The sequence below is a fragment of the Periplaneta americana genome, chromosome 13, assembly GCF_040183065.1.
Source record: "Periplaneta americana isolate PAMFEO1 chromosome 13, P.americana_PAMFEO1_priV1, whole genome shotgun sequence".
NCBI lineage: Eukaryota > Metazoa > Arthropoda > Insecta > Blattodea > Blattidae > Periplaneta > Periplaneta americana.
In genome coordinates, this window is record NC_091129.1 from 139,146,763 (window position 1) to 139,168,367 (window position 21,605).

General features: G+C 35.2%; 1 protein-coding gene across 1 annotated transcript in view; it reads left to right on the plus strand.

Annotated features, from left to right (window-relative positions):
- LOC138711658 (cytochrome P450 4C1-like) overlaps window positions 1-17,127 on the plus strand; it is a 36,740-nt gene extending 19,613 nt beyond the window's left edge. Inside the window, exons 7-10 of the mRNA XM_069842789.1 lie at window positions 6,734-6,843; window positions 8,872-8,940; window positions 11,710-11,878; window positions 16,952-17,127. Coding sequence (XP_069698890.1) covers window positions 6,734-6,843; window positions 8,872-8,940; window positions 11,710-11,878; window positions 16,952-17,127 — 524 coding nt within the window. The remainder of the gene's footprint in view (window positions 1-6,733; window positions 6,844-8,871; window positions 8,941-11,709; window positions 11,879-16,951) is intronic.
- The last annotated feature ends 4,478 nt before the right edge of the window (window positions 17,128-21,605 follow it).

Sequence of the window (21,605 nt, forward strand, 5' to 3'; positions counted from 1 at the left end):
CCATCACCATAACAATACAGACGAAGTAAGACATATCTCCTTTCTCTCTCTTTTCACAGTGAGACAAGATAAATCACACAAACTCTAACAATGGTTGAGTTGCCAAAGGTACAGTTTCCACGTGGTGAGTGCTCAATAGCTCTCTTGGCGATATTTTTATTGTGCACACAATGTTAACATTGATACATTTCGTCTTTCATTCTCTGTCAATTTTTTTTAATCTTCGAGTCAATTGTCAATAAATTTTTAACATCATCCATCTAATGCCAATTGCTAGCTCCCATCATCTGACAGCGTGATAGTCCATATTGGCAACATAGCTCTTTAGTTCCAAGCTCGGCAGCTTAACTGTCATGTCTCATCTTAAAAAAAACGGATATAACTGGACATGTTTATTATGGCTATAAGTAACAAGGGTAGGGCTTTTAGATAAGCTCACACATCTGTAACAAACTGAAATGTCGCATTAGTGGTTAGATACTATTATAATAATAATAATAATACTTACTTACTTACTTACTTACAAATGGCTTTTAAGGAACCCGAAGGTTCATTGCCGCCCTCACATAAGCCCGCCATCGGTCCCTATCCTGTGCGAGATTAAGCCAGTCTCTATCATCATACCCCACCTCCCTCAAATCCATTTTAATATTATCCTCCGATCTACGTCTCGGCCTCCCTAAAGGTCTTTTTCCCTCCGGTCTCCCAACTAACACTCTATATGCATTTCTGGATTCGCCCATACGTGCTACATGCCCTGTCCATCTCAAACGTCTGGATTTAATGTTCCTAATTATGTCAGGTGAAGAATACAATGCGTGCAGTTCTGTGTTGTGTAACTTTCTCCATTCTCCTGTAACTTCATCCCTCTTAGCCCCAAATATTTTCCTAAGCACCTTATTCTCAAACACCCTTAACCTATGTTCCTCTCTCAGAGTGAGAGTCCAAGTTTCACAGCCATATAGAAGAACCGGTAATATAACTGTTTTATAAATTCTAACTTTCAGATTTTTGGACAGCAGACTGGATGATAAGAGCTTCTCAACCGAATAATAACACGCATTTCCCATATTTATTCTGCGTTTAATTTCCTCCCGAGGGTCATTTATATTTGTTACTGTTGCTCCAAGATATTTGAATTTTTCCACCTCTTCGAAGGATAAATCTCCAATATTTATATTTCCATTTCGTACAATATTCCCGTCACGAGACATAATCATATACTTTGTCTTTTCGGGATTTACTTCCAAACCGATCGCTCTACTTGCTTCAAGTAAAATTTCCGTGTTTTCCCTAACCGTTTGTGTATTTTCTCCTAACATATTCACGTCATCTGCATAGACAAGAAGCTGATGTAGCCCGTTCAATTCCAAACCCTGCCTGTTATCCTGAACTTTCCTAATGGCATATTCTAAAGCGAAGTTAAAAAGTAAAGGTGATAGTGCATCTCCCTGCTTTAGCCCGCAGTGAATTGGAAAAGCATCAGATAGAAACTGACCTATACGGACTCTGCTGTATGTTTCACTGAGACACATTTTAATTAATCGAACTAGTTTCTTGGGAATACCAAATTCAATAAGAATATCATATAATACTTCCCTCTTAACCGAGTCATAAGCCTTTTTGAAATCTATGAATAACTGATGTACTGTACCCTTATACTCCCATTTTTTCTCCATTATCTGCCGAATACAAAAAATCTGATCAATAGTCGATCTATTACGCCGAAAACCGCACTGATGATCCCCAATAATTTCATCTACGTACGGAGTTAATCTCCTCAAAAGAATATTGGACAAAATTTTGTACGACGTCAACAAAAGTGATATTCCTCGGAAGTTACCACAGTTGGTTTTGTCCCCCTTTTTAAAAATAGGTACAATTATGGACTCCTTCCATTGTTCTGGTACAATTTCCTTTTCCCAAATAGCAAGTACAAGTTTATAAATTTCGCTATATAATGCACTCCCACCCTCTTGTATTAATTCTGCTGGAATTTGATCGATACCTGGAGACTTGTACTTTTTCAGATTTTCTATCGCAATTTCGACTTCTGAAAGCGTGGGTTCGGGTATAAATGGCTCAGCAGTTTGTATTTCAATTTCGTCCCGATCATTTATATTTGGCCTATGTACATTTAGTAGTTGCGCAAAATAGTTTTTCCATCTGTTTAGGATTGATGGAGAGTCTGCAAGCAAGTCACCATTCTCATCCTTGATCACGTTTACCCTTGGCTGATATCCGTTCTTAAATTCCTTTATACCCTTATATAAATCTCGAATGTTTTTATTCTTACTATTTGTTTCTACCTCATTCAGTTTTTCCTTCAAGTAACCTCTCTTTTTATTCCTAAGTGTACGACTTGCTTCCCGTCTTTCATTGAAATAATTATCTCTCTTCTCCTCAACTGGATCCTGTAAGAATTTCAATTTTGCCTGTTTCCTTCTTTCTACTACCATGCAACAATGTTCATCAAACCACGGTTTCTTTTTCTTAGTTTCATAATAACCTATGCTCTGCTCAGCTGCAATTTTGATACTATCTCTGATATTTTCCCACACGCTATTAACATCTAATTCTTTCTCAACTTCGTCGGAACTTTCTAAAGTGGCAAACCTATTCGAAATTTCGACCTGATAATTTTGCTTAGCTTCCTCGTCCTTTAATTTCAAAATATTGAATTTAGTAATATTAACTTGTTGCTCTACTCGCTTGGCTACTGATAATCTTTCTCTTAATTCTCCAATCACCAAATAATGGTCAGAATTACAGTCTGCACCCCTGAAAGTTCGAATATCTACTATACTAGTATGTCTCCGTTTATCTATCAAGATGTGATCTATTTGGTTGTGTGTCAATCCATCTGGAGAAGTCCAAGTATATTTATGTATATCCTTATGGGGGAATGTTGTACTTTTGACAATTAAATTTTTCGATGTGGCAAAGTTGACTAATCTAACTCCATTGTCACTACTAATTGCGTGTAGGCTCTCTTTTCCAATAGTTGGTCTAAAAATATCCTCCCGTCCTACTTTAGCGTTGAAATCCCCCAATAAAATTTTCATATGATATCTAGGGAACTGATCAAAAGTATGTTCCAATTCCTCATAGAAGCTATCCTTTATATAGTCGTCTTTCTCTTCTGTAGGGGCGTGAGCATTTATAACTATGATGTCGCACCATCTACCCTTAAGTACTAAATATGATAACCTGTCACTGATAAATTCGACCTTTTTTACTGCTGATTTTATTCTTTTATGTACAAAGAATCCTGTTCCTAATTGGTGATTATTGTTTCCTTCCCCATAATACAACAAGTAATCTCCTATTTGTGATATGCCATTCCCATCTAACCTAACCTCTTGTACTCCTACGAAGTCTATTCTATATCTAGCTAGTTCTTTTGCTACTAATGTTACCCCTCCTGTTCTATAAAGACTAGTTACGTTCCAAGTGCCAAATCTCAAAACCTTATTCCTTTGCTGTGGTCGTGCCAGAGAATCAGTCCTATTCCGAGGCTTACTGTAGGAATTCGTAACAAGCTGTTTTTTACGGTGATGGGTTGTTAGCCCTTCGCCCAACCCCCAAGCTGGAGGACCACCCCTTATCGGCTGTCCACGACTGCTTATTCAATATATTCGCAGCTACCCTCCATATCTGGAGGCCGTCTCCTCTATCCGCAACCTGAGGACGCGCCATGCCGTGGTGATAGGGACCCACCATACATGGAATAATAATAATAATAATAATAATAATGATAATGATAATAATAATAATAATAATAATAATAATTTGTTCGCATGGGACACTAAATTACAGCAGATACTATTAAGCTGCTACGCCTTCTATGAGTCGATGCGGATATTTCCTGAATGAGATAAATAATGTAATATTTTATATTGTATTTGGCCCATCTTTATTTCCTGCATAAATATTTTTATAAATCTTGGAACAAGTCAATTTGAAACCAAACATACAGTACTACTGATAGAAGGTATGTCTGCAGAAATTGCAACTTAAATATAATATTTCGGTTGCATAAAAAAGTATTGCTTATTCATTCTATCTTAAATAGAAAGCAAATGATTGCAATGTTGACTAAATATTTTTTAGTTTTAATTATTTCAGGTAATACGAATTAGAAGAAAAGAAGTACAGTCCCATATGTTTCATGCAAAGAAGAATGAAACTGATATCGGTATGTTGAAATAATTCCAATAATTAGGTATATATTAATACATAAATTCGTTATTTTTCACAAAAAAATGTTAAATAGAGCTTGAATAACAATTTTGTTCTTATCAGAAAAATTATATGTAAGCTATATTTGAGTACCTGTACCGTATTTAAAATGAAAAAAACAGCAGATTTTCTAGATACTATTTTATAAACCCTGGTTGCGACATCTTCCAAATAAAGGATGTATATAAAGTAATCAAAAAGAAAATAATCCACATGTTTCTTATCGTAATGCAGCTGTGTTCTAATATACAAAATGTGGAAAAATACTAGGATTGCCAGGCTTTCAGAATGCAAATAAGTAACAGTTGCTACGTTTCATTTGAGTAACTTCTGAGAGAGAGAGAGGGGGGAGGGGGGAGGGGAGACAGGGGGAGGGGAGAGAGGGGAGGGGAGGGGGGAGAGGGGGAAAGGTGGAGGGGGAGATGGGGGAGAGATGGAGAGAGGGAGAGATAGATGGAGAGAGATAGAGAGAGATAGATAGATAGATAGATAGATAGATAGATAGATAGATAGATAGATAGATAGATAGATAGATAGATAGATAGATAGATAGAGATGGAGAGAGATAGATAGGAAGGTAGATAGATAGATAGATAGATAGATAGATAGATAGATAGATAGATAGATAGATAGATAGATAGATAGATAGATAGATAGATAGATAGATAGATAGATAGATAGATAGATAGATAGATAGATAGATAGATAGATAGATAGATAGATAGATAGATAGATGGATGGATGGAGATAGATAGATGGAGGTAGATAGATAGATAGATAGATAGATAGATAGATAGATAGATAGATAGATAGATAGATAGATAGATAGATAGATAGATAGATAGATAGATAGATAGATAGATAGATAGATAGATAGATAGATAGATAGAGATAGATGGAGATAGGTAGGTAGGTAGGTAGGTAGTAGGTAGGTAAGTAGATAGATAGATAGATAGATAGATAGATAGATAGATAGATAGATAGATAGATAGATAGATAGATAGATAGAGATATCTATAAGCGTCATCTGCGAGCATGCATTAACATACTGAATGAAATAAGTTACCTTACTCTTACATTTATTAAAGATGTTATATTACTAACGACCAGTTTATTTGTATTAACAGCATTTAGAAGGTACGCCGCCACGGTGGTTTCGCGACTAAAGCGCTGGACTTATAATCCTGAGAACCCGGGTTCGATCCCCGGTGTACCCCCAATTTATAACTTATGTTGGGCAAGCCCGTGGTCCAGGTAGGCCTAACACAGGGATTTTCTCCGGGAAGCTCCGGTTCCTCTGTGGCAGCTCAACAAATCTCCATAATTAATTCATCGCGGGTGTAGTGTAGACCAGCCTCCTATGGCGCACCCTGGGCAACGACTCTGTCAGTAAATTCGTCTACATAACTTGCTTCATATGGGTGATTGAGATTGACATAAGTGAAGTACTCGCCATTGGTTAGAAAAATACTTCGAAGGTACAATACACTAATGATCTCTGGGATTAAAATTGGAAAAATATAATTGATAAGATTGTGTTCTTATAAATTATTAAATAAATGTTCCATTTTTCTAAATGCAAGACTCCTTCTTTGCTTCATGCGAAGGGGAAGCGTTCATTACGGTTTGAAACATTTTTCGCGTCTTTGCAGATGCTACACATAATTCAACAATATAATACTGTACCAATAATCATGTACTGTATAGTTATTGTTTAGGAATAAAATTACTTTTAACTGAAACAGAGGCAACTAGTGCTTTAAATTTATTTGCTTCGTTGTTATGTTTTTTTTTTCTCGCTGTTATTTATACTCGCTTTAACATCTTTGATCATATCACGAGTTAATCTTTTGGGTGAAATCCGAAGGCGTGTGTACTTTTGTTGAGACTGGTTCTATTGTTGTGAATTTCAGTAGACGGCGACTATATGTATTACTGATTTGTTATGAATATGATTTCGTTGATGAATGAGGCCTGTGATATTCAGGGATGTTGTGGCCCAAATTTCCTGGCATTTGCCACGGGCTTGCCCAAAACCCTGAAAAACCTCAACCAGGAAATTCAACCCGACCGGGAATTGAACCCGAGCACTCTGCATAAGAGACCAGCATGCTGACCCCTACACCACAGAAGTGGTCGTTGTTGTGTTTCTAACACATTGAAGTTAATAAAAAGTGACTGTTTCTTATCATAATTATACAACACGATAGTAAGGGAAAATAATAAAAGATGAATAAAAAGATCGTCGGTCGTCTGTGACATAATGTCTGTAAATTTGGGATTTTTTCATATGGGATAAGATTTTCAGGCCTCAAATATGGCACATGTGACAATCCTAATTAAAAGACTAATGAAAACTACATTAGTTACACCGTACCAATATTAAAAATTCCGTCATTTATTGTATAAGGTTACAAAATATAGTAAATATAGACCTATAAATTAGGTATATGAGTATAGGAAAATAAGCGATTCAAACTAAATATTACAGGACTGAAGAAGCGTTCTGTATTTTTGGACTTCATGTTGGAGCTTCAGGAGCAGGGATGTGGCCTCTCAGATGCAGAGCTAATGCATGAAGTCAACACATTTATTGTTGCTGTAAGGAATATTTCACTTTTCTCCAGGAATTGAAATTGTAAAGTAATTGTAATTACTTAATTGTACATTTAATATTCCGGTACAGATTTCTTCATTTATGACACTGCTTCGAACTTTTTTGCATTATTATGGTGGAAAAGCAAAGTTTTACACTATTGTAATTGGATTAGCCATTAAAAATAATTTAAGAAAAATAATAAGGTCCTTATATTTTGTATTAGTTTTTATTGGTTAAGCGCCGTGGCGTCGTGGTCTAAGGCATCCTGCCTAGGACTCGCGTTACGGAATGCGCGCTGGTTCGAGTCCTCATGGGAGAAGAAATTTTCTCATGAAAATTCGGCCAGTGTATGGGACCGGTGCCCACCCAGCATTGTAATGCACATGGGGAGCTACAATAGGTAGCGAAATCCGGTTACGCAAACCAGCTATAACGGCTTGGGGGCTCATTGTGCTAACCACACGATACCTTCATTCTGGTTGGATGATCGTCCACCTCTGCTTCGGCATGTGGCCGTGAGGCCAGCAGCTGGCTGGTAGGTCTTGGCTCTTCATGGGCTGTAGCGCCACGGATTTTTATTTTATTGGTTAAAATACATATGATAGTGTTGTATTGCGTCCACGGTAGCCTATGGATCTTGACAGGGAAGAGACATGTGAAAGGATTAGAAGATACAGTTACGCAATAGAAACACATCTCGACATGTGACTCACTGGCAGAGTTATTTTAAGTGTTTATACTAATAATTATTGTATTTTGTTTATGAAGTCTGTACCTGCTTACGATTTCGTCATAGAGTAAAGCATCGTTCACATTTTTCAAGTAACTTGAATTCAAGTCACGTGATTTCAAGTAACCTGAATTCAGGTCGCAGTTCAGACATATTTAAGTTATTTTGTTTTCAAAATGGCGTCGATAGAAGTTGTGCAATTAGGAATTTCTGTAGTAGCAAGCCTCCATGCCAGGGAAATTATAAATATATTGAAGAAATGGAAGACGCGTTGTTCAGTATGGGTTAGGAATTAGATTAGTAAGAGAAATACACGACCATTGACCATTACAAATAGAATAAGTGAAATCTTCAAGCAGATTTAATAATTCTTCATGAAAAATGAAATGTAATAAAATACAAGCAGGTCTGATTTACCATAATTGAAAATGATTATCTTGAAGCACAGTTCCCAAAAAAAAAAAAAAAAAAAAAAAAATCTATCAGCCACATTGAACTGTGCCAGTTTCGACCGATAAATGTCATCCCTTCAAGCAACACTCTTCTTAACCCCTCCTATCTTCCTCACGTCTTCTTCTCTATCTACAGTTTAATGTTTTTTAGTTGTCTTTCATATCTCATCTGTGTCCACGTTAAAATCTCTGCTGTTCAATTTTTCAATGAACTCTTCCTTCCTTGACAGTTTCCTTTGCATTTGTCACGAAACTTTGCAGTTTCTATAATCCACAGGCCTTCGTGAGTTTTATACAACTTCATAAACTCAAATACTGTATTTGGTCATTATTTCACTTACGGTACTATTGTTTCCTAATATTTTTACGTTCCATAGAACGGAAAAACAATAAGTTGTTAATATGACTCTCTTAAAACAGCTGTTAATTTAAATTCCCGCGCTTTTCTCCTTGAATTCAAGTTATCAAGTGACATTCACACCCTTCAAGTTGTTTCAAGTGTCCTTTCAAGTCAAGTAAAAAGTAGAAAGGGATCCAACTTCACTTGAAACTTGAATTTAAGCCGTTACTTGCCTTCAAGTTTGTCGAATCAAGTAACTTGAATTTAAGTTACTTGAAAAGTATGAACGAGGCTTAACTCACTTGCCTGCCACTTGCACAAAAATAATTGTGAACTTATCGTTCAACATATTTTATTAAAATTTATATGTTTACAGTACAGTATCTATCTCTTTTTCTTACATCGTAATAGGTGTATTTCTTCATTATTATTGTTTAACTTTGGTTTATAAATTTTATTTCACGCAGTTTTTATGACAGAAATGTAATATTTTAATTTTGCTTGACAGGGCCATGAAACTTCATCCCAGACCGCAAGTTTTTGTCTTTTCTTTCTCGGCTTACATCTTGATATTCAGGTAGGAATAAAATATCCGTGTGATATTTGTTTCATTTCAATCTAATTGTCCGCTTTTTCCATTGTTAAGACTTGTCAATTAAGATAGCACTCAGTCTAGATCACTTAAATATCAAAATGGAGTGTGATTTTCCTTTAGAAACATCATAATAATGATAAATGAAGAAGTATTGCTGTGTTACATATTCCAACCATACTCCACAAACATGTTTTCCTGAAAAATATTATTTCGATAATACTGAAATTGGACACCATGAGCAGCGAAATTGCTTTAGTTAGTATTGTTAATTTAAAAATACAAGATATAGTTACTGTAAAAGATGCAAATAGTAGTATTAAAAAGTGACGTAATACAGTGAGGTTAGTTGGGCGCGCTCGGGCTTTCAGGAGCCGTTCCCCGCCAAGAAATGGCACGATCACCGAGATGTGCGTCCGCATTCTCGGCCGACGCGCAGGCAATGAATGTTATTGCAGTTTCGCTTTAGCCCTGATTACGTGCTTTAATTGTGTTGTGTTGTGAGTTAGCAGTGAAAGTTGTAATGTTAAAAGTTTAAGTTAAGTTTAAAGTACTCCGTGTAGAGCTACTGCTATAATGACTTATTCATTACGTAAACGTACTTACCTATACAATAGGCCCTACATAAGGGCTATTCCATCTCAAATCGACCGAAATATAGAGAAAATTGACCTTGCAATTTTTAAATACAATGAAACTTTTTCTGTCCGTAGACAACTATGATACAATGCTTTTTGCAAAGTTTGAGGCATCAGAACTTCATAGTGTTTAAATTAAAAATATTTTAATTTATTGTATTTTCATAAAATTAGCAACTTTAAACTGTTGTGGCTCCGAAACTCTTTCACCCAAAGATCAAAATCATGGTTTATTTTGATGCTGAAAAGTTAAAGTTTATATTGACATGTAAACAGTTTTTCTTACTTTTTATGGAAATGGAGAAATTTAGATTTTTCTTAATTAAGACACCTTTGCCCACGAAAAAATATTTTTAAAATATATGGTTAGATTCTGCATTGAAAGTACAAATAAACACGTATTTTTTACTGGTGCAACGTTAATAAGAAAGTATTGAAAAATCAAATAAAGAAAATAAATAGTACGCGCGTGAGCTAACCAGCTGACTGTGAGGCGGGAGCTAGCCTAGGCAAGCAAGGCCAGGAGACATAAACACGTGATGTTTCGTCTAGTAGCGCATAGCTGGGCTAGCTTTATCACAGGTTTTCATAAACACAGGAGTAAAATGACGCCCAACGCTCGCTTATCTTCATCTCTCGGCCAGTGCGTGCTGTGTTTCGCCTTTCAAGTCCAGGCGTGTGAAAATAATTTATTTAATACCCCCGAAACTTATTGCCGTGACACTAAGCAAACAATGCCGAATCCCTCTTAATAATGCAAGGTTTTTTCTCAGTATTTTTTTACATTTTTACAAATGGCCAAAAAGCCTAGAAGTAAGTAAAATCAGATTATCTGTCTATCTGTATACAATAAAAATAAGAATTACTTCTTATCATAACCTACCAAATGTCAGCTTCAAAATGAGCTCTCGTTCAATGTTCTGCAGTAAATGGTTCCAGAGTTCTGAGCGCTGAAAGAGGCTTGTTTTTCTAAAATACGCTAGATTTGTCGCTCAACAATACGAAAACCGTTTGACTTTCGATAGTATATTTTTGCAAGTGCATTCTCCTCAGCACCTTGTATAAATAGAGAAAAAATTAGAGTATAAAAAATGCGAGGTTTTTTACTGATCGATTTCATATGGAATAGCCCATACAGTACATACGGAAACGAAAATCTTGTGCGGCGATAAGACGCAAATTTCGAGGAAAGCTTCCAGAGAGACCTGTAACAGCTGCCAGTACAATAAGAAGACTTTATAAGAAGTTCATTCGGACAGATTCTGTAATCAATGAAAACCCGAAAAGAAAATGCCGTGTTCTGTCGGAAGAGAAATTAGACGAGATTGGTGAAAGATTGAAGAACTTGCTAGAGTGACTGCAAATTTCTAAAAAGATGTCAAATGTGTGTTGCAGTAAATGGAGAGCATTTTGAGCAACGAATGTAGCCTAAGCTTGGTAAGTACTGTAACTTTTAAGCGTTGTAACAGTAGGATTGTAGGCCTAAAAGTGCCGGAGACGCGCGCATTTGTCGCGGTAACAAACACATTGTTACCCGGGCCGACTCCAGACGAAAACCCGAGCGTCCCCAACTAACTTCACTGTAGCCTACTTTAACAAAACAGATCAGCAAGCTTCGTTCTCTCACAACTATAAACCCTAAGATTATATTCTAATATAAATTGACCATTGGGCAGCCGGGTAGCTTAGTTGTAGAACAACTGGCCATATATTGGGGTGGCGAGTTTTTCTCGTTGCCAAAACTTCCAGAATGGTCCCAGAGTCCATTCAGCATCCTGTCAAATTGGGTACCAGGTCTTTCTCTGTGGTTAAAGATGGTAGGAGCATGGTGCCAAGCACACTACCACATTTTATTGCCAACCAAGATCACGGAAGCATGGAGCTCTATTTCCATGCCCTCCATGCACCTTCATGACATGTAAAGGGAATATCTTTAGGCAATATCTTTATGCAATACTTTGACTAATTTCTCGTTATTCTCTCTGCAAATAACATTTTGTTTAAAAGGAAACTTAATACACGAGAACAAGCAGTTAAAGCAATCTGTGATGAAATGTGTCATTCTCTAGGATCACTTTTCTGCCTATCAAAATTAATAACATGTCCTTTGTTATAGGACCACGCTGTCAAAGAATTGGATGAAATCTTTGAAGGAAGTGATCGTGATGCAACAATGGAAGATTTGCGCAACATGAAATACATTGAACGCTGTATTATGGAAACTCTTAGGCTCCTCCCATCAGCGCCTGCAATTGGTCGCAAGCTTACTCGTGATTTACATCTGGGTAAGATCTGAAATTTTACAAACACAATAATATATTAACAAAATTCGTATTGATTAGTTTGCCAACAAATATAATGGCTGAATTGATTTTTATTAAGATCAGAAAGCTCTTTTATTACATGAACTATCTGCTACATAGGCGTCAACTGCTTTCAATTATTAGGAGGGGGGGAGCAGGACTCTGCACAAAAATCTAAGAAAACTTTAATTGAGGACATGGTCCGAATAAGGACGTATAACGAAAAAAATGACTCTACTCACGCGCAAGTAAACAAATCCGTATCTATAATAAAGTAAAGCAAATCTGTTTCATCGGGCAACAAGTTTCGCAACCTGCTTGTGACCATTAATGTTCGATCACTATAGTTGATAGATATGAATTGAACTGAAAAAAATGTCGATCATAGACAAAGAAGTGTAGTCACCATTGCATCATGTGAGGGAATTCACTGATCTTAAATGCAGGAGGAAAGAAAGGGAAGAGGCATTGTGATTTGCATCAATAACGTGTTCATAGCGACAGCTGACTCTCTCTCTATGGATTTGAATAGCCATTTTTGCTTATGTCCTAGTTGATCTTTCAAACAAATTAATTATTTTTTAACGTGAGGAATCTTCCTTTGAATTATTTGCAGAAGCATGGCTCCTCTATTAATTTTATTTGAAGGGTGACGCCCTTAGCTTTATAAGTTGAGTTTTAAACAACGCGCGCTCATGTGCTGCTAGAAAACTGTGAGAAAGATGCGAGATTGTTTGTGTAGAGGAAAGGCACTCCATTCCTCCTTTACTGCAGTTAACACACACAGACAACAGCGCACTAGCGGCCAAAGAAAGAAGCAGACTTTTAAAGCAAGTAAATGAACGGATAGGGAGGAGATCCTCCTCTGAATCAGCGCATGGGCGGGAAATAGAAACCGACTAGTCATGCAGTAAGCTCGCTACCGCTGCCATCTAACGATTTTGCATTCAACCAGATTATAACACATCTATACTAAAAGCCAGGTTATGAACCGACTAAACCGGAAGCAACATTCTGTTGGTCTCTTTCTGAGCTCTGTTGCCACATAGTGGGGCGAGATTCAAAGCGTGTTCAGCGTTTGTCACCGATATGTTAAAAATAACTACTGTATATAGTTCTCGATAACACTATCCACAATATTAGTAATTAAAATTACTGTTTTTAAGAAAGCACGAGCTAATGACGCTGGTACGAAATACGACCCGTAATGCACGTGGTACTGCAAATGAACTGGCTACACTGTCTCCGTGATTCCGTTGCCAGATTTTCGTTAGAAGACGACATTTTCACGCGAGGTCCAATGAAAAGCTCCGTTCTCGTTCTCCCCTCCATCCCCCACACTCAACGTGCCATCACTGCACAGGCTACCACTCTAACCCGCACTTTCCTCTCGCCCATCCAACTACTTCCTGTTTCGTCGGTTCATAACCTGGCTTTTAGTATAGGAGGAGACACAATAAAAACAGTTTTAACGCAAAGCTATGAAAAATACCATATAAACTTTTTTTAAAATTATAAATAAATATTATTCATTGCACTTTCTATAGGCTACTATTCATGGTTTGAATCTTTCAAGGATATTTGGAAGTTAAAGTTGGGTTTATATGAAACAAAGACGAAGTAGTTAGTTCTACGTTAGTATCGCAGGTCTTTTGGCCCCTGAAATTCACTTCCATTCATTGTCTACTAGACAGGGCAACAGCCATAAGACCTGACATTCTTCAAACGCATGTGATACTGATCTTGTAAAATGTACATGTGGCAACACAGACCACGCTTTCCTCAGATTATTTCCCATTCTCATTTCCGTAAAACGGTTCCGATTACGTGTTAGTAGCTATATTCTCTTCCAACACGTGTGATGCTGTAGTGTGCGCGAGAAAAGCTGCGAGGTTGTGAATTTCCTTGTAATTGTTAATTTGTGCAATTATTCAATAATGAGTGGAAGTGAAAACATAATATATTTTGTAAAACTTAGGAAACTCAGTTTACAAGAACAGATTATTGCTATACAGAAGGGAAGGCCAACCCCAACACTACCTGGTCTTACATGTATGCATGTAGGCTAATTTGTAGCATGTTTCATTCGAAGAAGGTGTAATTTCGTGCTGTTAACTTCTTTCCTCCTCTTAAGAAATACGCAGGAGCCGCCACTGAAGTGCACTTACACCCCTTTGTTTCTGACCGCCCCAATTCCTAAACATTCTTATACTCTGTATAAAATTCATTGTTATTGGATAAACATAAATTTCGTAACATACACTAGACATCTAATTTATTCATTATGTCTTGAAAGTACTGCAGCATTCTATTCGCGATATATCCCAAGAGTTTTTGTGTTCAATAAAGTCGCAATATGGTTGGCACTTTCCTAGTAATCTTCTTACACCATTGTTTCATTCATCCTCATTATTCCTATTATCGTTGCCACACCTCCCATGCAATGTTCACTATCACTAAATCCACCTACAATGAAGACCTCAGAACACATTTTATTATTGGTAAGTAAACCATGTTAAAATATAATTCTATTGGGTATGATGTATACGTAATTTGTCATTTTAATGTTGCCAATAAGAACTGAATAATTTCAAAAGACAGTAGCCTGAAATATTTTCGTAGCCAGGACACTTTAATAGTGTAATAATACAGTATATTTGAATTTAATATTGCACATAATAAATCAAACCAAGTTATGATATAATTCTTACTTATATGTTTTATCTTGCAGGAAATTATACTATACCCTCAGGCTGTGAAATAATGATTCCTATCATGTTGATCCATCGACAAAAGGAGCACTATTCTGATCCACATAATTTCAATCCTGATAACTTTTTACTACATAAAATACAGGAGCGTCATCCATACGCTTATTTGCCATTTTCTGCTGGCCCACGAAATTGTATCGGTATGTGACATATATTTCTACTACATTAATTAATTCAGAAAATAATAGTGACCCAATAAAACCAACATTCAGTTACTAAATATTTTTCAATATGTAAATACCTCATACATAAATACCTACAGAATGTCGATAATAATTATCCTATATAGGCTATACCTTTTATACCGGTACCGTACCGTACTACCGTAACTTTATTAATTATAAGCGTTCACTATAGGCCTACAACAAATTAAAAAAAAAAATTAGAAATCTTCTCACCATTCTCGATGTGCTACAAGGGACAAAGAGTACTTTAGCATAACGTTTACAGGTTCATTGAACCATTGATTTTGTTTTGACAAGTGAAACTCCTAAAATTTTTAAATTGTTAACTGCCTCCCATTGGAGGTAGTCCAGAAGGACTCAGTATACTCTCCTACATGAATTTTACAATATTAAATGTTTACATAAATTTGTTGACAGAAAATTAAAATAAACATATATGAATTATAAAGTGAAGAAAAAGAAATTAAACAGAGTGAATATTATGACTCAGAATTCGGCAAGAGCGTTTTAAAACTGAAGTTATGATGTCAGTAGTAAGTGTCTGTGGTAGTTCAAAAGTCTTCCTGAAGCTTTCAAAGAACTTGGGAATCACACCACGAGCTCCACTAAGAAGACCAATCACAGAGCTACAAATATATTTTTAAATTAGTAGAAAAATTCCTACTTTTAAAGAGGGAGGGCGAGAGCTAAGTATTACTATCTCTGATTACGACTACGCAAAAGTAAAGAGTGTTAATTAACTTACTGGTACGCAGAGTTTACCCGTAGTTTTTCTACCATTACTGTAAGTAAACCTTTATTTTGTTTTGAGTAGGTGTATTTATGTGATTGTCTAATATTCAAGTTGTCAGTGCTAACTTCACTCTTAATTAAATGAATTATTTGTAGCTTTCTCAGTATGGTTAATGTAGCAGCTGTAAACTCTGTAGAACACATTAATGTCATGAAGATGACACATATTTCCTCATTACAGTTTTATTCCTTTTGTAACAATTCAGTTTTTTCATCATATTGCGAATGCTATTACTGTGTAGGCCTATCTAGATTATTTTCTACAGTTAGTGTTCAGAAGACGTACTATACAGAAATGGAATGTATGTACACATGTAAGAAATGGGCGTTATCTTCTGGATTGCACGGGAATGTATTGTTTATAATCACACACAAAAAAAGAAAATAAGATATTTGGCTTAATTAAAAAAATTATACGATATAAGCCAGGACTCAAAATGAACCGGAGTGGTCCAGAACGGCATTCCAGTTCGTGAATTTCAGGAAACTTTCCGTCTGCCTCATAAGAGTGGCTATGGTCCATTCCAGTTCATTTTAATTTGGTATTAAGTTAATTATATAGATATGAGCGTTAATCATATTGTAAATAACTATATGACAATAATTTTCACTTGTTTAGCTTAAGTCTATTTTGAAAAGCATCGAAGCAAATTGCTCAGGATGTGCGCGTTTTATTTAACAGATTTTTTTGATTGAATGGAGCAACTAGTGTCCTTGGTTTCTGTCTGTGTGCATTTTGTATTAAACCAAAGAGATTGAAAATTGCGAAGATTACCGGTATCCTAATTTTTATTAATTTATATGTAGGCCTATAATGAATGACAATTATTATACCTTGGCCTATATTGCATGACAATACTCACTGTCAACCCATTAGTAATTAATTCCGTCGTTATCACAGTATGAATGAAAATAACAGTGCATGAAAATCTCCATTTCGACACCTATATAATGTTATATTTGCTTGATATCTATTGTTGAGTAGTATTGGATTGTAACTGTTCAAGTTTAAATTACCATTATTATATGTATTATTATTATTATTATTATTATTATTATTATTATTATTATTATTATGTATTTAATACTACGGTTGTTTTCAATTTTCTCTACTCTGTAATTACTTTGTTGAGTGGATGAAATAAATATAATTAATACAAGTTTGAATGTAAGGAGAAATAGCTAAACATTTAAATTATAGAAAAGGAACTGTTTCTGTATTTTAATGTTATTTAAATTACAGTAATTGAATATGGCTACAGTTATTGATACTGTACAACATGTTATATGTTGCTTTTTGCTTATAGGTCAGAAATTTGCAATGTTCGAGTTAAAAGCATTGGTTTCAACAGTCCTGAGGTCTCATAAAATTGAGGCAGTTACAAAACTACGACTAACGGATCTTGAATGGAGGATTACTCTCAAAACTAAAGAACCGTTACTGATCAAACTCAGTCCCAGACAACAAGTCCACACAGAATAGTTATATCTGCCAATAAATATTAAAACAAATTAATTTTAACCTGATATTAGTATTTAACCAAAGGTAACGGCTAAGGGAGATGCTTATTGTAAGAGTTATACATACAGAGTGGAAGTAATATAACTGCGCAACAAAAAATTGTTATATCATATTAACCCCAAATTAATTTTTTCCCAGAAAAAAAAATCCGCTAAAACTTAACACTATTTTACTCGATAAATAGCCTCCAGAATATTCCAAATTCAAAACAAAGTCATAAGAATTATGATAAATCTCCCCATCAACACAAGCTGTAGATCTTATTTCAAAATTCTAAACATTCTAACTGTACCATGCATTTATATATACGAGATTTTGATTTGCGTCCATAAACAACTCCAAAAATTTGCCAGAAATGAACAAATTCACAATCACTGTACAAGAAGAAGGTTTAATTTGTACCTGTTTGGACACAAAAGTTCTCTTTTGAAAAAAGTTTTTCCTATAACAGCAGACTTCTTTATAATAAATTACCCGGGTCAATTAAACACTTAAATGCTGATGTTAAATTAAAAAAAGAATTAAAGAAATTTCTTATGGATGGTTGTTTTTATTCAGTACAAGAATATCTTGAATGTTAGTATTTACAGTTATTAAATGTTAAGCTGTACGTATATATTTATTAATAGTAGATGATAAAGGTTTCATAGATAATTATTCATTCTAGGTTTATTGTGCGAATATTTGACAATTTTAGTGGTAGTGCTCGATCATTTGTCAGTATAATACACCATGTTATATATATTAGTATTATTTTGTAAATGTGTATTAGTTTTAGAACTGTTTTTAGTATTAATTTGACGTGTCCAACATCATCCTGTATGATCATTTGGACGAAATAAAATACATACATACTATCCATACGATTTTGATTTTTATTATCATCATTAGAGGAACTGATATGGATTATTTATCCCTTTGCAGTTTTGAAATAAAATGGACGGTTTTCTTGAAATTAAATAAAAAGATTAACATGTATCGCTCCTTTAGGAAATTTGGCAACCCTACTGCAATATAAGGGACGGAACACTGCTATTCAGACCGAGCACGTATGTGTATTCGTAGGTTAGCTGTTGCCAAACTATGCATAATTTCAACTTAATTTAATAATTAACCATGCACTTAATTGCAAAACACATAATAGGTTTTTATGTATTTTAATATATTATTGTCCCGTTCAATCTGCACAGTTATATCCCTTTCACGCTGTATTTTGCAGATGTTTATTTTACTTCAACAATTTTTTCAGCTTCAGCGGTTTAAGTTCTTATCTAAAATGTTCCTTGTACACCGAGACCACACTCAAAAACTGTCGATAATCCAGTACTGTAGGTAATCACCTGAACTCTTAAGACAGTAAGTACCAGTGAGCATTCCCAGTGTCTGTCTGCTGACCAGTGGCAGCTTGCACTCATGAACTCACAACACTTATCCAGATTAAAATTGACATACTACGTTTTATTGACAATCGGTACTCACTCTCTACACCAGGGATAAGACGATATTAGCTCCCAATCACGGTAGAAGAGCTCGACCTTGATCATGGGCGCATAGCGCATTCACTGTAACGTAGTCACAGGGTTGTACATGCACATGCAGCGAATAAAGGCAGCAATTATTACAATAACTTGCGTTACTAAATTTCTGGCTATGTAATAGGGTTAATTACTCAGTTATTTAATATACATGTACATATATAAACAAATCGCAAAGGGAAGGGTTTTTAGGAACAAAAGGAGAAATAGGAAAAGTTAATTGTATGTAAACCATTCTATTGTTAAAAGCAATTATTTATTATGTAAATACTTCACTTCATTGGTTAGGAGAAACTAATAGGGTCTATCTGCTCGACGTGTGTGATCTCTAAGTACTTTTGAGTATTTGTTGACAAAATAATAATGGCAATATTGATTGAAATAGAGTATATTGATTGTGTGATTGTGAAAATGTAGTCCTTACTCTCCAGTCGTGATTAAGTAATGAGTTTTCTTAGAGTGATTTGTGAGATGCACGTAACACGAAAAAAACAAATTGATTAAATTAAGATATTGAGAGCCATCGTAATTTTTGGGGTCAATCATTTAAGGGGATATGTATGACTTTTAAAACTTCCACAATTTCGGCCAAAATTTGTGAAATTTAAACTATATAAACAGATCTATAATAATATCATCTCTACAAAATTTCGTGCAATTTTATTAGGTCTAATAGTTTTGAAATTATATTTTTAAGTATATTTTATATTGACGTTACTAAAAAAGCTCCTTGCATCAAAGTTTTCAAAATGTTTAGTTCATATTTGCTAAAAATCCTGAAAATAGTTATTGGAATAAAAGTGAATTAGCATTTTGAGTTTAGTAATAGTATAAGTTAAAGTGCAATCAAAGATAAAATATTATTTCTAAATTAAAGAAACACGTAGTCTAATAAAAGTAAATATCCGGAAACAAGCAACAAATAAAACATCAATAATACATTTAAAATGAAGAAATAAAAGGAATCTAGATACTATCTGCTGACCCAAATGTAAATTATTTTATCTTCGATGTCAATTCCGAAATGAATTTATTTCTCTCTTCTCCTGAATAATGCCTATATTTTTTTCATGTTGCGTCTCATAATGGCGTTTTATGTTGCTTTTTTTGCAAATGATTTTTTTTTTACACAATAAACACTGGACTTCATCACCATGTTGTTCGAAGCATAAATATTGTATCTTCCACTCTTCCTTGAAAGCCTGATGCTTCCTTGAAGTCATGATGCGCTGTGTTCTAAGATCTGTACATCCTTTAGCAATGTTTACAGGTAAAAGAGCTCCGCGCGCGCAGCGGGCAGAAAATAGCTCTCACCCGCAAATATTAGTCACCATCGCAAGACTGCTCTACACAGTAGCTGCTGGAAGTGTTGTTCATCTTGTGTGAAACTTAATGTATATCACATTCACAGAACCTGTTTCATAAACCTATTCACTAAATTTAGTATTGTTGTTCTGCATGGAACTGGATAGCCAGGAAATTTTCAACTATGGTTTCCTTTGTTCTGCGACACGATTTATTCTTCCTTACGTACGTTTTAAAAATACGTACACGTTCATGCACTGAAATGCTTTTATTGCCGCATGTCAAGAACAGGCTACAGACTGACTCAGCTAATTTCAGGGGACGAGGATTCAACAACCATGTAGCTTTCACGTGGTGATCTCTATCTCTCCTTCCCTCTCTCTCGCTATGTACCTAAAACAGCTGATGCCTAAAGGATAACATAAGCACCAGTCAGGAGTGATGAAATAATTCCGTATTAGGGTATTCAGCCATGCAAATAAAGGGAGACAAACTCGTGAGATTAGTCGAATCAGCAACTTCAGGGGTGATCAATTTTGAAAACTATTAAATTTATTAATAAAACATAGTAACACGTAAATTTTAATTTGGCGAGGTGCCAGAAGTTTGTGGATGTGAGCAGCGGCAGTAGCCAGGGGGAACCTGCCACTGGTCCACCAACAGAAGCACTGGGAATGTTCGCTGGGGCTGACTGTAGTTCAGTCCATCAAATGAAAGGTTCAGAGCCATAGTGGGCCAAGCGCCATTTATTAAAAACGGAGAAACCGAGAGTTTAAAGTTAAGTAAATACCATAGTTTAATGAAAATTGTCATATCATTTAGTTTGAATGTGTATACTTTATATTACTTGCTATATGTTTCCATTGAATTATGGTGATAACTTCATTTTAACCTTGTTTTCTACGGTTTTAGTAAATGGCGCTTGGCCCACTATGGTTCTGAACCCTTCAAATGTTGTTCAATTTAACCCAGATAAGACTGACGTCCTACATATAGGACACCGGACGTTTCACACAAATATGATAATAACATTGACTATGACAGACTAAATATAAGAAAAAAAATTGGAGGCAATTTATAACACATAAGGATTATGGTATCATGAAAATCTTACACAGCAATGTTAAAAAAATAAAACGTCCGGGTCCTATATATAGGACGTCAGTCTTATCTGGGTTTAGCAAGTAATTAGTTTAAAGACCACCAATAAATGATTACATTAGCAGGCTCTACTATGTGAACCTTCTAGTCCATTTTTGTTTTCACCATTTTATTTAAATATCTTTAATTAACATATGTAATATATAATGTACTTCTCTGCCATAAGTAGTATTGCCAAGTCAGCGGTTTTGTAGCTAAATCTTGTGTTTCCAAGACTATGGTCAACTACAGAATTTTATCGTCAGCGGCTAGCTATTTATTTGACGGTTTTTGATGATTCCGGCAGAGGGAGATGATATTTTTAAGTTTTTTTTTTCTGTAAAGGTGTTATAATTGTTTTTATATGTACTTGCGGACAATAATATTAGTTAATTATAAACTGGAGTTTAGTATGGTATTATCACACTTTTTCATTGTGCAAGTATAAAATATCAATGT